The following is a 16,568-nucleotide window of genomic DNA, read 5'->3' as shown; positions in this document are numbered from 1 at the left end:
CACGCTGTCTGACAGTTGTCTGCAGGCTTCTCCCAGCTCTCCGGGAGGCTGTTTTACAGCCTGAGCGATGGCGCCTTTAGCTGGAAAATGACTAAAAACTTTCCCCTAAGTGGTCGGGCAGCTGAAAGGACATCGCGGATGCTGAGAAAGGAGCCAGAGCGGTGCTCACGTCTCTCCTGGTCCGGCTCTGGACTCGAGGCAAAAGGGGCGGAGAGGAGGGGAAGGGGCGGAGGTCAACCGCGCCCTCCACCCCGCCCAGGCTGCAAGCGCCGCTAGGTGCTAAGTGATCCGAGGAGCCTAGCGCCCAGCAGGTTCCGCGCCGGGAGATCGCGCGGAAGGACGCGCAGCGACTCAGAGCCGGAGCCGGAGCTGGAGCCGGAGCGCCGCGCCGCTGCGCGATCGTGCGGCGGCTGCGGAGCGGCGCCTGGCGCGGGATGGCCCATGGACCGGCGCGCTCTTCTGCTCCGCCTAGAGCCCTGCCCGCGGCCGGGGATGCCAAGGTAACCACCCCTCTGGCGGCCGGATTCCCACGCATTGGCCTTCCAATGCTCAACCCGACTGAGGTTTAGCCACCCCACGCCTGGTCGCCCGGCAGCAGGAGCAGCCGGCCACCCGGGAGGGCACCTTGGTCTGCGCTTGCCAATAAGTTTAAACCGGATACCCCAAGCTGGGGGGGCGGGGGCAGCAGAGAAAAAGGGTACCCCGGCTGATCTTTCCGGACTGGGAGTCGCGCGCCTGGGCACCGGGTAGAAACGGGTGCCAAAGGAGGGAAACGGGTCAAGGAAGAGATCCTTTTCTCGCCCCTTCCTTCCCTGCCCGTGACACTCCCACAACGGGGTCAGCGCAGGCCTTGGGCGCCCCCCGGGGTGGGAGGGATACCGGCCCTCTGGCGTTTGAGCAATCGCAGAAAGTTTCAGCAAGTTAAGAGGTTTGGGAAGGATGTTGCAAGCAGAGGCCTGGGGGCGGTGGGGTAGTAATGGGCGAAAGTCGAGCTGTGAGTAAGACTCGGAGGAGGCGGCCTCCCTCCAGGCAGCCGGGGCGGCCCCAGTTGGGCCGGTCCCAGGAGAGGCTGGCTCCAGAATTCCTAGCCTCCCGGAAAGCTGCTCGGGAAAGGCCAGCCGAATTGGGGCGGGGTGGCAATGGTGGTGGGTATAGAGGATCTGTGACTCAGGCCTCAACTCAATAGGGAGAGAGCGACAGAGAAATCATTTGCTTTTGGATGTTCTCCCCTGAAGCTGTAACTTAGCATCTAGGCAGATGTGCCCTCAGCTCGGCCTGCCTCTTTTCCTATCACGAACCGGCATTTCTGTGCAGGTGGTAACTGGACCAGAAAAATCTTTTTAGACTCAACACTGAGGCTTCCATGGGCCACTGATGCATACGGTTTGTCGTTATTTGATTTAAAACCAAAAGTTTTAGAGCTTATTCAGAGAAGCCCTATTCAACATCAGTGAGCTTGCTGCTCCACTCTGCACCCTCCCAAAGTTTGGAGATTATTTTGTCTGCTTGACAAAGTGGTATAGTTCCTAAAGGAACAATCTGCATTTTGGGGACAAAGCCCATCAGAGAAAAAAAGCAGAGACTTTAGAAGGTCATTTAGTTACTGAAATAGAGTCTTAGACTTTTAGAAACTCAGTTGGGTTTAAATTTAATTTTGTTAACAACTTCATAAACTTTTTTCAGGTTTTAAGTTTTAAGGTGTCAGTGAAGTGTCAGGTGAGTATTTAGGAGGTGGCCACTTGTAGAGTAGCCACAGAGGTTAACCAAGAGGTCTCATTTCTGGGAGTTTCTTCACCTTGAAAATGGAATGTGGAGCCACAGGCAGATGTGCATTGTTTTCAGTATGAGGCAACCTTGCTCATGATAGGGTAGATAAATCTGATTTCCACCACAGGGTGCTAGGGGATGCTTTGTCTTTAATTGTCAGGTCCAGTGCTCATAATTTCTCTGTCTTCATGCTACAGATCTCTGGACTGCAAGCCTGCAGTGTTTTGAGAAGGAGATGACTTGAGTGGCCAGCTCTTACTCCACAACAATGTCCATGAACAGTTCCAAAGAGCCAGCATCTCCTGCAACCGAGCTCCTTTCAAATGCAACTTGCCAAACGGAAAAAGGGCTTTCGGTGTCTTTTTCAATAATCTTCATGACAGTGGGAATCTTATCAAACAGCCTTGCCATTGCTATTCTCATGAAGGCATACCAGAGATTTAGACAGAAATACAAGTCATCGTTTTTGCTTTTGGCTAGTACCCTAGTAATCACAGATTTCTTTGGCCACCTCATCAATGGAGCCATAGCAGTCTTTGTATATGCTTCTAATAAAGACTGGATCCGCTTTGACCAATCAAACGTCCTTTGCAGTATTTTTGGTATCTGCATGGTGTTCTCTGGTCTGTGCCCTCTTTTTCTAGGCAGTGTGATGGCCATTGAGCGATGTATTGGAGTCACCAAACCAATATTTCATTCTACGAAAATTACATCCAAACATGTTAAGATGATGTTGAGTGGCGCGTGTTTTTTTGCTGTTTTTGTAGCTTTGCTACCCATCCTTGGGCATCGTGACTACAAAATTCAAGCATCAAGGACCTGGTGTTTCTACCAAACAGATCATATCACAGACTGGGAAGATAGGTTTTATCTTTTACTTTTTTCTTTTCTGGGGCTCCTAGCCCTTAGTATTTCATTCTTTTGCAATGCCATCACGGGAATTTCACTTTTAAAAGTTAAATTTAAAAGTCAGCAGCACAGACAAGGCAGGTCTCATCATTTTGAAATGGTCATCCAGCTCCTGGCTATAATGTGCGTCTCCTGCGTTTGCTGGAGTCCCTTTCTGGTAAGGACCTATGGTTTTGACAATTTCTGCTTTCTTCAGTGAATCTATATTCAGTACAAGGTTTGTTGTCTATTTCAAAGTTGTTAACCTTGATGGGTAATTGCCGTTTCATCTTTTAAATACTAGAATTTACTCGTACTCAGAACTCATTTTAGCACTTAGCTCTGGCTTAGAATTAAGCTATGTATGACACAGTGATTTCCTCACAAGCCCAGAATTAAAAGAAATATCTTGCTAAACAATTCTAACCATCATGTTCTTGCTTGTAGTGTGGTATAAAGTGATTTTAACAGAAATAACGTGATTTGAATATACTGCATATGATTAGGTTCTAAAATGTGAAAACAAGTGACCAGCTCTAAAACAATATTGGAATGGACCCCAGTAAGTCTTGATAGAAAGTCATATAGGCTTGTAATTTATAGTCTGGCTTCTTCTCCACACGCAATGACCAGGCCTTAGTTTGCAAAGGGAGGTGGTGAGTTGAGTTGAGATAGTTGGATAGTTCAGGTGAATTAGATGGATAGAGCAGATAAACAAATCCCTCATTCATTAACCCAGGATGCCAGTAATGCAGGGAGGGCTATGATTGGCAGAAGAGCCAGGGATTCTTCCCCTATCATTTCATTCCTTTCTCTTTTTCAGTTTAGCCAGCAGCTCTATTTAACATCTCGGTATTTTTCTTTGGAAGTAAAGGCTAATGTTAAAGAATTAGCAATGAACACAAATCATTTATATGATTCTCTAGGTAGAAAAACCAAAAAAAAAAATACTTATGATTGATAACTATGACTATATAGTTCTCTCAAACAGTTTACTTTACGATGGAAACAATGATAACATACAAAGAAAGAGAAAACATCCTTGTGTAGTAGATACTGATGGCAGCCAAGATTATTTTCATGCCTTTTTTTTTTTTTGTACCAATGGGGAAATAGGCTGATACCCAAAGATAGTAATGTACATGATACACAGAAGTTAAAGCAAAAGGATGAGAAAAAGGTAGACATAACACAAAGGTCATGGTCAGACCTTGCATAGTAGTATGAAGGCAGTTGTTGCTAATGCAGTTCTTCTAAGCCCACATAGGTCCATGGTCCAAGAATTGTTGGCAGTAGAGGTTTCTTTGTCTTTTTAGGGCTGCACCTGTGGCATACAGAAGTTCCCCGCTAGAGGTCAAATCGGAGCTGTAGCTGCTGGCCTCTGCCATAGCCACAGCAATGCCAGATCTGAGCCTCGTCTGCGACCTACACAGCTCATGGCAACACCGGATCCTTAACCCACTGAGTGAGGCCAAGGATCAGATCTGCGTCCTCATGGATCCTAGTCAGGTTCATTACTGCTGAGCCACAATGGGAACTCCAGCAGTAAAGTTTTAATAAACAGCCCTGATGGTTCTGATGAACAGAAAAATCTTTGAGAGCTGCTGCTGCAGACAGATCCTATGGTAGTCTATTTTATTCTGCAGAATATATTAAAATATGTCCTTATTGCTATTCCTATTATTTCCTCTCAATTTGAATTTAGCTTCTTGAATTGTTGTGTCATTTAAATAGTTTTCCATGGTGTTCCAGAATTGGTCGTAGGTGCCCAACCGAGGGGCGGCTAGGCTACATTTGTCAATGGCAAGTCAACGGTTTTGAGGCCAGCTTATTGTCAGTTCAGGAGGTCATAGGTGAACCTAAGTAGGGTTCTGATCTGAACTCAGTTTTTTTTGTTTGTTTGTTTGGCTTTTAAGGGCCACATCTGCAGCATATGGAGATTCCCAGGCTAGGGGTTGAATTGGAACTAAGCTGCTGGCCTAAGCCACAGCCACAGCAACACAAGATCCGAGCCACATATGCAGCCTACGCTACAGCTCATGGCAACGCCAGATCCTTAACCCACCAAAGAAGGCCAGGGATGGAACCTGTGTCCTCATGGATGCTAGTCAGATTCGTTAACCACTGAGCCACAGCGAGAACTTCTGAGCTCAGAGTTTAGATGTTTGAATCTGAATAACAGAGGCTAGTTCTTTAAACATTTGAAACTACTTCCCTGTTCATTCTTGAACTTGATAAAGAGAATTCCCATAGAATAGTGCTCCTTTTCTTCTTAAACTTTGAAATAGAGTAGCTTTTCAAAATAAAAAGTGAGTCTGAGTAAAAATGAGATTAATTTGAAGGTTGTAAAGGGAATAATACTGAGAAGGGGTAAAAGAGATAGCTGAAAATATTGAAAGAAATTAAAAAAAAAAATGAAGGCCACAGCTCTGGAAAAAAAAACCTGAAAACTGTGAAATAGTGAACTCAATGAGAAACAGATAATCTGGACAATTTGGCATTAATCACTGGTGTTTTGGTTTTTGCTTGTTCTGAGTCACCTTTAAAATTCTGCTTAGTTCTAGCTTTTGACTTTGAGAAATAGGAGTGATAGGGAGTGATAGTGATAGGTTAAGACAATGGAAGGTAGTAAAATTTCCTTCTTGCCATGGATCTTTGGAATTTATGTTTTTCTCTAATTTTTTTTCCTGAATTTTTGTTATTATTTAAATAGATATTACATTTTTTTTTTTTGGCTTTTTGCCATTTCTTGGGCCGCTCCTGCGGCTTATGGAGTTTCCCAGGCTAAGGGTTGAATCGGAGCTGCAGCCGCTGGCCTACGCCAGAGCCACAGCAACGCAGGATCCGAGCCGCATCTGCAACCTACACCACAGCTAATGGCAACGCCGGATCGTTAACCCACTGAGCAAGGCCAGGGATCGAACCTGCCACCTCATGGTTTCTAGTTGGATTCGTTAACCACTGAGCCACGACGGAACTCCCCTGATATTACATTTTAATTCATCTTTTGAGCTTATTTCCTAGTAGAGACATAATCTTATTTATTTTTGTGAAATATTTTCTGAGGTCTGTGTTCTGTTTAACTATGAATTATTGGTACATCCATGACACCAGTGTAACAATACTTCTAAAAGACTTTTTTAGTGTGAAAATTATTTCTACAGTAAATGTGCAGTAGGTTTACCATGGATACTCCTTGATGGATTGATTTTTGAGTTATTTCAAGGATTCTTTGCATTCCTAGATTCTTTGGTGGAGACTCGCATCTTCATGGCAAGTTCCAGCTGAAGCACTGGCACTAACTTGTGGTCTGGACACAAGTACTTTGTGCATTAGGTTAAGGCCATCAGATTGCGTTAAATGGAACCTGCATGAAAAACTCAGACTTGGGAATGCCAAGATAACACCCAACACAAATTCCTCTGTTGAAACATTTCTCCTTTATCCACTAAATGCCCAGGAGGAACAGCATAGGTGTTAATGACTGAACCACCATTCTCCTCCCTATATTTTATTTTATTTTATTTTATTATTTTATTTCATTTTATTTTATTTTATTTTATTTTATTTTATTTTATTTTATTTTATTTTATTTTATTCTTTCCTCTTTGTTGTTGCTGTTGTTGTTGTTTTACAGCTGCACCTGCGGCATATGGAAGTTCTCAGGCTAGGAGTTGAATCAGAGCTGTAGCTTCGGTCCTACACCACAGCCATAGCAATGCCAGATCTGAAAGTGCCAGATCCTTAACACACTGAGTGAAGCCGGGGATCAAACCCACATCCTCATGGATACTGGTCGGGTTTGTTACTGCTGAGCCACAATGGGAATTCCTCCCCTCCTATATTTTAAAAGCTTCTTAGTTTTTAAAATATCTCTGAAACCAAGTGAGCTTCTAACTGCCCATAGACACACTGTAATGGGGACATCTTCCAGGTCAGAGCCCTCCCTGACACCATCTGCCTTCTCTCTATGATTGATCAGGATGAACTGTTTGATTTGTCATTTGAATGAACATCTGTAGACACCCTTTGAGCTGTGTTCACAGTCATTTTTAAGCCTCAAACTGGAATGAGGGTACAGGTACATGCTCTAAAAAGAGGAAATGAGAAAGGCAGGTGACTCTTTTTAATGTTTCTGAGCTTGGCAGGATGTATTGTATCAAAACATATCAATAGTGGCACAATTTCTAAAACTGTTTGAATTCGTAGCTGCTGGAAACGGGGATCTTTTATTAATTTTAATTGAGTTTAACTAATACAAAGTTAAGATGATCATGATGTTAGAAATCTCTCTTTAAATAGACTTTATGTTTCTTGAGTATTTTAGGTTTATAGGAAAGTGAGAAAAGCAGAGTTCATGTGTACCTCCTCATGTCCCCCGCCTCTCCACCCTCAGTCACTCTTGTTATGAACATAGATGTGGTACATTCGTTAGAACTCATGAGCCAATACTAATATATTATTATTGCCTAGAGTCTGTAGTTTACATTAGAATTCTCCTTGTGTTGTACAGACAAGTGTGTATTGACCTGTGACCACCATTACAGTTGCATATGGAATACCTTCACTGCCCTAAAAATCCTCTATGTTTTTTTTTTTTTTAATTTATTTTTTTCCACAAAGGGGGAAATACGTGTGTTTAAGTGTGTGTGTGTTTAAGTGTGTAATTTCAGGAATTGAGATTCAGAAATGTAGTACACTCATAATATTTGTCTAAAATATAACTTGTTAATGACTTTAAACTTTTCTCAGTATCTGAATTTTATAGTTTTAAACATGGTTAACTCATTAATTACAATCCCAGCTGAAATCTACAGGAAAATACAATAGACACTTACTAGCTTACAGTTTTACTTAGCAACAAGTTAATGCAAAAATCTTTGAGAGTCAAATCGCAGTTATAACATTGTCTTATGTGCATCCTAGTGAATCACTTTATCCTAATAAATAAATCTTGAAGATATTCTTTTGATGTTTCTAGAGTCAGGGGAAAAAGAAGACATTTGCCAGCACTTTCAAGTAGTATTTTCTTAATACTCTTTGCTCCTGTCTTTTTACAGGTTGTGGTTCTTTTTAATGTTTCAGTTCTAGAATATGTAATCCTAAAAGGAATTTTTTTATTATTGCTATGCTTATTTCACTAGTTCTGCAGAGCAATAAATACTTGTTGACTGGTTGACTGTAACTTAAGTAGTATGAATGTCAAGAGATTGGAAATGATTGACCAGAATGTGGATTCTGAGTTCTGTAGGTGAGAGTTTATTAGGCAAATATTGAAACTGAGTGGTAATTTTTAATCTCTTACCCAAGTCAGCAACTATCGAGTTATGACACGATTAAACTTGAGCGATCTTTTCTGGAAGGCTATTACTTTGTCTACCTTCTCTTCAAGGGTAGAGGATCATTTTGAATTGGGAAAAGAAGTATAAAGTATATGAAGAGCAAAATGATATCTTAAGTGGGTGAGTTAACCCAAGAAATTTGTTTTGCATAGGCAGAGTTTGGTTTTTCTAAGGTTGTTGGTCTTATGCTGGTATTTCTAGTCAATATAGGTAAACATTTCATCACTAAGATGTCTGTCAGATATAAATCAAAGAACCAAATGGTTAGTTGAATTTTACTGAATTGCTGAAGATACTGGCATCATAAAGACCAGGTCTCACAGGGCTAATGGTAAATGATGGAACAACACAGCAAAATAGAACATTGATTATTAGTGAAGGTTGCTTTCTTTGAGAGTCTGGCTCTCATTATTGTATTTAAGAACTATAGAATGGAACTCTTTGTGTCTTGGGCACCTGTCTCTACGCCAAAAGGATGGGGAATGGATATATATTTATATGTTTCATGTGAAAAGTGTATAAACATGTACATATATAATGGGAAATGCATGTTTTTTGTCCTTTCTGGGGGGGAGGAGGCTGCATCCACGGCATGTGGAGGTTCCCAGGCTAGGGGTCTAATCAGAGCTGTAGCTACTGGCCTACGCCAGAGCCCCAGCAACATTGGATCTGAGCCGCATCTGCGACCTACACACCACAGCTCACAGCAACGCTGGATCCTTAACCACTGAGCAAGGCCAGGGATCGAACCTGAAACCTCATAGTTCCTAGTCAGATTCATTTCCACCGCACCACGACGGGAACTCTGGGAAGTGCATGTTTATTTCCCAAACTAAAAAGATTCATCATTGGATCTAATTGTACCAAATAAAGGGCTTTGAATGGATTTCATTCTAAAATTAAAAAGAGGAATTCCTGTCATGGCTCAGTGAGTTAAGACCCTGACATAGTGTCTGTGAGGATGTGGGTTCAATCCCTGGACTTGTTTAGTGGGTTAAGATTCGGCATTGTTGTGGTGTAGGTCACAGATGCAGCTTGTATCTTGCGTTGCTGTGGCTGTGGCATAGGCCTACCACTGCAGCTCTGATTCTGCCTCAGCCTGGGAACTTCCACATGCCATAGGTGTGGCCTTAAAAACAAAACAAAACAAAACAAAATAATAATAATAAAAAAACGGACTCTCTTGTAGTTCTATGTCACATCTTTTTGGTTATTCTTGCATTGTTCCTGACTTTAGAGGCGATCTCGTAAATCGTTTTAGCTAGTTTCCTTTGTGATGTGGGAGTATTCCCTGGTTTGGAATCTGGAAGCAGCAGTGATGCTGTCTGGATAAGGGACTGGTAACACTTGGGTTCTACTTTGAGGAAATTTTTAAACTGCTCAGACACATGCAACTCAAAATTCATATCTAGAAGAAAAGGTATGTGCTAGAGATATATTAATACATCTTGCAGGATGGGAATTCAGGCTGCTCTCATGTTTGGGCAAGCATGGAGACGTGGTGTGAGGTCAATGACAGGAGCTGGCAGAGGAGCAGTTCTGAGGGATTTGGGGACACATTCCTGTCCCTGAAGTTTTGGTGGCCTCTTGCCTGGAGTACTTTCGCCCTCACATCCACGTGGCTCTCCCTCGACTCCTCTCTGAAATCTCATGTTGTCTGGCTAGGCTGTCTTCTCTCTTTCATTCCTCTGTGTTACTTCTCTCATAGCACTTAGCAGTATCTGATATCACAGGATACATTTCTCTGTTTATTGGGTTGTCGTTTGCTTATACGTCTAACATGTAAGCTTCTTGAAGGAAGGGACCTTGTTTATTGCGGTGTCTGGATTCAGTTCTGAGACCAATCCCTGGCACGGAGTTGGGCTTAGGAAGAATTTGCTAAATGAATTTCACGGAATCCGTGGGTGACAGCTCTCATTTCCACGTTGGACCCGCTCTTCCCATGAAGTTCGGACATGATTGGTCGGCCTCAGGGATCGTCTAATACTTTGGATTGGGGTTTGGATCAGAGAGGTCGGAGAGGGGGAAGTGTGTTCAGAGCTTCCCCAGGAGTATAAGTTGGAAGTGGCATCCTGGAGAATCCTGAACATTCTGCGGTTTGAATCAGGTGCTAGAGTTTAGGAATTTTGTCAGCATCCAGAGGAAGTTCATGGATAAATTAGGATTGGCGTTATTTTGATCCGATGATATTGTAATTTTTTGTTTATGTGCTGCTTTCCTCTCTTAGTCTCAGTGGTCCTTTCTGGCTAGGCTCTATATTAATGGTTTATGTTTTAGTTTCTATAAGCAGTAGGTCATAAACCAACCATTTGTTGAATGAATGCATGAAGGAACCAGGTATTAAAAGGGAGGTATTGAAGGTAAAGGAAAAAATTAGGTGATAGAACTTAATATTGTTTTTATCCCATTATTATCTTTAGCACTGCCTTTTTCCTCTATGTGCACACATTCCCCCCCCCCCCCCGCAAACTTTTTTACTTTTTATTGGTGTTTTGTCTTCGAGGGAGTCATTTCAGAAGACAAGAGGAGAAAATTCCTTTGAGTAAAGACCTACAGACACTGGCCGTACATGGTGATAAATAAAATCTCCATGGTAGATTGTGTTGAAATTTTTCTATGAAATGGGCTTTCTTACACTCAAGCCTTTGCCAGCTGACTGAGTAAATACACGGTTCAGACTTAAAGACTGAGTAGGTTCTATATGTGCAAAGGATTAATTTTCAGAAAACTGCAATAGCCCTCTTTGGTAGACACTGGGGCCCACCCAGATTCTGTGTGGGCTGAGTTTTGCTCTCAGGGAAACTACCCCCAGCCAAGGGGAGCTTCCCTGGCCTATGACTGTGCTCCCCTCTCTTTGGTCATCCTTGATGGGTGTGGGGATCCAAAGGGCTTGTCCCCTTGCCTCATTTGGTACATTGCTGAACGGTCATCATCTGTGCCTCAGAGGTTGCATTCCAGTCCTGCTTCTCCCTCTGCCAAATCCTGCTTTCCCCACTGCCTTGCACTCCCCCGAAAAGTTCCTGCATATAGATCTCCGTCTTAAAGTCTGTTTCCTGCAGAATCCAGCTTAGAACTATCTTCTGGAAGTCCACTTGCTTCTACATTATGTGAATATAAAGTCCATGACGCACAGGTTTGCAGCGTCATTTGGTAAACATATCGAGCTAGGTATAGGCCTTGGGAATTGAACTCGTTTGGAGTTCCCGTCGTGGTGCAGCGGAAACGAATCTGACTAGGAACCATGAGATTGCAGGTTCGATCCTTGGCCTCGCTCAGTGGGTTAAAGATCCGGCATTGCCATAAGCTGTGGTGTAGGTTGAAGATGCAGCTTGGATCTGGCGTTGCTGTGCCTCTGACCTAGGCTGGTAGCAACAGCTCTGATTAGACCCCTAGCCTGGGAACCTTCATATGCCTCAAGTGCGGCCATAAAAAAAGAGACAAAAGGGAGTTGAACTCGTTTGAGTATGTTGTCTCCCTTCATGAAAATACATGGTGTAAAATTGGACCAGCAAAAATCAATCAATTAAAAAAAAATAATGCTGCTAGGTTGAGAATTTACACAAAAATCTGTTGCTTTGGATGTGCATGGTGGTCGGGAATACTTTGGTATTTTAAGTTTATTTACTCTTGGCAAAATATGACTTCCTGTTTTTGAGGAGAAAAACATAAAAATGCCCAAAGATATCATAGACATTGAGGCAACACTTAGAAAACATTACTTGAATGATTCAAATAGAAGTGAATCAGAAACATGTGGATTAAATTTATACCCTCATGGTTCTTTAAAACTCTTGGGCTTAATGTGCTTTGGGGTTTTAAATTAAGCCCCCAAATATTTGAAGAATAATTCAAGCTGCTGATGTGTCCAAAATCTACCTGGGTTGCCAGTTTTAACTTTATTTGCTTAGTCTTATGGGAAGTATGTAAAATGCATTCCATTTATGTTTGCTTTCCAAAGTGTCTATAGCCACACCAGATTTTACCTGGCATATTAATGCTATTTATCTGTATTTAGAGAGGATTTTATTCAATGGGAGAAATTTGTCTTTGGGTATTTGCAAATATTACCTTTCAAAACTTGTGTAAATTTATCTCTCTCTCAGTCCTCTGTCAGCATGGTAGTGCCACAGAGGAGTGGATACAGTTGTGGCTTTATACAGACAGGAAGGTGATTTTTCTCACTCATCCTAAGCTATTGAATCCCCAAATTAAATGCAGGCTGTGAAATGCCAAAATGGAGTGTAGCTGTGGTGTGATGGCAAAGAGACACAGGCAATTGGGTTACATAAGAAGATTCATTTTAGTTTCTAGTGCACAGTCCCAAATCAAGCTTTTCTTTTAGAATCTCTCAGTTATTCAAGCACAAGCAGAGGGCAGTGTGTCAACCCCGACAACTCTTAGCTCCGACCTGGAGTTACTCTAAGCCAGCTTTGTATACAGCGTTGTGTATGTGTGAACCAATTGTAGTAATAGCACTGACTTGAAAGTCCTACCAGAAAATGGGATCTGCCCTCCTCACAATCTCATAACACAGTGATTGGCACATAGTAAATGCTCACCACAATCCCCAAATCCTCAAACATCTATTGTTGTTATTGCCACCCACCATTTCAATTGGAAATAATCATCTGTGTTTAGTTCAGATGTTTTTCATTCTCTGCTCTATTGAGAAGGTTTGGTTGCATTGAAAAGGGACAGAGGGAGCTCATGGCTTTAGAAAACATTCTTGGACAATTTCACTTGAAGGTTCAGATGGCTGCTCCTCATTTCACTCTCTCACCAGCTCAGCAGGAGATGGTTCATGCTAATCTTTTTCATCTTATTTGAATTCAAATATGATAACTAACAAGTTATCATTATACTTAAATAATTGATGAAGTATTCTTTTATACTTCATTGAGTCGGGTTCAAGTTAGCAAAAATTGTTCAGACCGCTATGTATAAAGCACTACTCTTGTAGCTGTGACTGATTCTAGGGAGTGAAAGATAAAGCTTCTTCTTCAAAGAGCGTATAACTTAGTTGGAGGAAAAGGCATACCCTGTTTAAGCGCTCACATATTAGCTCTTGAAGAGGCAAATTCGTGTAGTCTTGAAGCTGGGCTCAAGTTCTGTTTCTTATGCTTCCTATGTATCCCTAGCCACTCTGTGCATCAGTTTCCTCGTATGTAAAAAAGGTGGAGAAATAGTACCCATCTCAATGCGTTGTTGTGAGGACTAAATAGATTAATAGTGCCTGACCTAGCAAGTACTGTATTCTTCAGTTATTATACTATTATCATTATTGTTGCTGTTACTATTAAATATTCATGCTGCTAACCAATAAAAGTCAACAAAAGGTCATCTGATGGCAAGAAGATCAGAGGCATTTTTAATTAGTTATTAAGTGAATAATAGTGCTACAGTAGTAAGCTTTTATTCCAATTTGGTTGTACACAAGGAATTATTTATTTGACAAATATTTATTGAGCATCTACCAAGTGCCAGGCAGTGTTCTAGATGCAGAATGAGAATTTTTGTGATTTAATTGGTCACAATATCTATTGCCTTAATTAACATTGCTTATAGAAAAGGAAAAGAAAGGGCATGTTTAGAAAATTGAAATAAGAAGATGTCAAATATACTTTCTGTTAGAATAGCAGGTATTCTGTTATGTAGTGGGTGAGATTATTTTTCCTAATTTAAAAATATCTATAGCATAGTCTTTAAAAGGAAAAAACTACTGGAAATAAATGTAATACAAAGTCAAGTAATGTAAAGCCAAAGAGAAAAGACATAATAATGGTGCTGGAGATATAAAAGTTTACAAATAAGGAACTCTTTAGTATTTGGGACAGACTTGAACAAGATTAGAATACAAGTTTGTAATAAATTAAAATTAAAAGCTAGAAGACTTTTCCACAAGTGTAGTAAAAAATTTTCTTTAGATAATAAACATTTAGGAATTCAAATTAGTGTTTTATACTGTTTTTTGATAAGTAAAGTGAGTTAGGATATAGAAGGGAAATAAATGTTGGTGAAATAAAGCATTACAAAACCCATTAACTCTTTCCAAGAATTTAGATTAAGAAAGTGTCAGGACAGAAAATAAAGAAAAACAGGTTGCTGTGAACATTCATATTATAAATGAAGAAAATTAAAAATAGATCTCTGCTTTAATCTGCTTAATTTTCCTCATTGATTTATTCTTTCAGCAGGTGGAGAGTAAGACATAGAGACAGAAACATGGCCTGGGGAAATATGTCTGAGCCAGATTCTAGAAATCACACTTTCTTTTTCCTTCCATTTACCCACGATCTTTGTACCCGCTCCTCCAATCTCTTTTATGTGCATCCTCCTTTTCCATCTTTTCCCTCTTTTAATATGACATACATATAACTGTTTGTATTTTTCCGGCCTTTGCCTGGGAGCAGGGCAGAGGGTTAATGGCTTTAGTAATAGTGGAGGAACTGCTGGGCCTGAAGGTGCATTAGTACGTATTAAAGAATAACATTGCAGCAGCAACAACAGTAATTGTTATTGTTATTACGGTGATTATATCTTCTCTTATTTTGCTGCTTGCGTTCATGTACATGGACCAGAAAACAAGGAAAATACAAACCACATGAATGACACAGACACGGAAGGCAGGAGCGAGGAGAGGAGCCGAGGCGAGGCAACCAAGGCAGCGTATAGGTGTGAGGGTGGAGGGGCTGCTCATGTTTTCAGAACTCCTTTAGAAAGACCCCTGTTTCCATGGATATCTTCTCCTTTTGATGGATATTAAATTTCATCTGTTATGTTCCCTCAGGCTACTTTAAACAAATGCAATTTTTTTTCACTTGTAAAATTTTATTGTAAGAAAGTATAGGAAACTACAAATAAAAATTAAAGAAAATCTTCCAAATCTCACTACCTAGAGAGAAACATATGAGTATTCTGAGTACATTCTTTTATTCATCTGATACAGAATACATATAAATTGAGTTTCTTTAACAGAGTAAACTGATTTTCTTATATTATTGGGCCTTATCTTCTTTCTTTTGTGAATGTGTGGATATCTGCAAATGATTTTCAAGAACTCTTTGGTTAACAAAGAACAAATAATGCCAATATAGAAAAATAATTATAAAATCAGTTGACACAAAAGCAGTTGATTTTCTAGGTTGAATGCTAGCCTTTCAATTTGGTATTGTAATTATACAAGTAGTGGTGAATGAATCAGTAATTTCTTTTGTAGTTACTGCTGTTTCATGTTAAAAAAGACTTTCTCCAGCTAAAATGATATTGGTATTCATTTCTTTTTTCTTCTTGAGCTTTTACTTTTTCATTCTTTTTGTGTTTGCGTTTTTAATATGTTTATAATTTATGTTGGTTTAGTTGGCAAGTTAATAGTGTGAATTTTCTTTTTTTCTGGTTAACTAGCTATCGGCAAATCATTTATTAAATGGTCTTTCTGCAACTGTTTTAAATTCCTACCTTTATTACAATAAAATTTATGAAATTCTTAAATATATTGGGATCTTTCCATACCCTTTATTCCATCCTGTTGCTCTAACTTTAAGTAGCATTACCATTTTCTTCAGATTTTATTTAGAATTTAAAATTTATCAATTACAAAGTAGTGTTCCTTTTCACGATCTTAATCAGGTTTTCAGTAATAACTTGGTAATTTCTTTATAAGAATGCTTCACATAATTTTTATCCTAAAATTTAAAGACTTTTTTTCTATAGCAAAAAAAAAATTATTTTCTTTTATTTTTCAAACAAATATAGAAGAAAGCACTGATTTGGATATGTTTATCTTTTATTCTTATTGTGACAAAATTCATACAACATGAAATTCACTATTTTAATCATTTTAAAGGGTATACATTCATATTTTGTGCACCCATCATCCCTATCTTATTCAGAATATTTTCACTCCTCCCCAAAGGAAATCCCATACCCATTAAGCAGTCATTCCCCACTCTCCATGGTCCCTAGCAACCATGACTCTGTCCTCTTGTCTTTATGGATTTGCCTATTCCGGATATTTCTTGCAAATGGAATCTTATAGTATGTGGCCTTTTGCTCTCTAGCTTCTTTTGCTTAACATAAAGTTTTCAAGGTTGTTCCATGTAATGTCATGAATTGGTACATCATTCCTTTTTGTGGCTGTATAATATTCATTCAGATAAATGTACTACATTTTGTTTATCCATTCATTAGTTGATGGATATATTTTTTTTCTACCTTTTGGCTATTGTGAATAGTGCTTCTATAAACATCTGTGTACTAACATTTATTTTCAGTTATTTTGTGTGTATAATTAGGAGTGGAATTGCTAGGGCATATGGTAACTCTGTTTAAGTTTCTGAGGAGCCACCAAACTATTTTCCACATGGCTATACCATCTTACCTTCCTATCAGCAATGTATAAGGGTTCCAATATCTCCACATTTTTGCCAATACTTAATTTCTTTAATTTTTTTTTTACTATGGCTATCCTAGTTGATGTCCAGTGGTAGCTCATTCTAATTTTCATTTGCATTTCCCTAATGACTCATGATGTTAAACATCTTTTCATATGTATGTTGGGCACCTGTATATATT

At 40.0% G+C, this 16,568-nt stretch overlaps 1 protein-coding gene across 3 annotated transcripts in view; it reads left to right on the top strand.

The window, feature by feature from the left end:
* The first annotated feature begins 309 nt into the window (after positions 1 to 309).
* Positions 310 to 16,568, top strand: part of PTGFR (prostaglandin F receptor) — a 49,247-nt gene continuing 32,988 nt past the window's right edge. The window contains exons 1-2 of one of the 3 annotated variants that reach the window (XM_005665359.4): positions 310 to 500; positions 1,965 to 2,833. In XM_005665359.4, the coding sequence (XP_005665416.1) occupies positions 2,036 to 2,833 (798 nt within the window). In that variant the 5' untranslated portion in view covers positions 310 to 500; positions 1,965 to 2,035. 3 annotated transcript variants of the gene reach the window in all.

The sequence above is a fragment of the Sus scrofa genome, chromosome 6 (assembly GCF_054392235.1).
Source record: "Sus scrofa isolate SSC_HxYL_T2T_F1_AM1 chromosome 6, Sscrofa_HxYL_maternal_Yorkshire_Landrace_v2.0, whole genome shotgun sequence".
Classification (NCBI taxonomy): domain Eukaryota; kingdom Metazoa; phylum Chordata; class Mammalia; order Artiodactyla; family Suidae; genus Sus; species Sus scrofa.
Note: the sequence above shows the minus strand (reverse complement) of the source record. Positions and strands in the feature narration are given on the sequence as shown.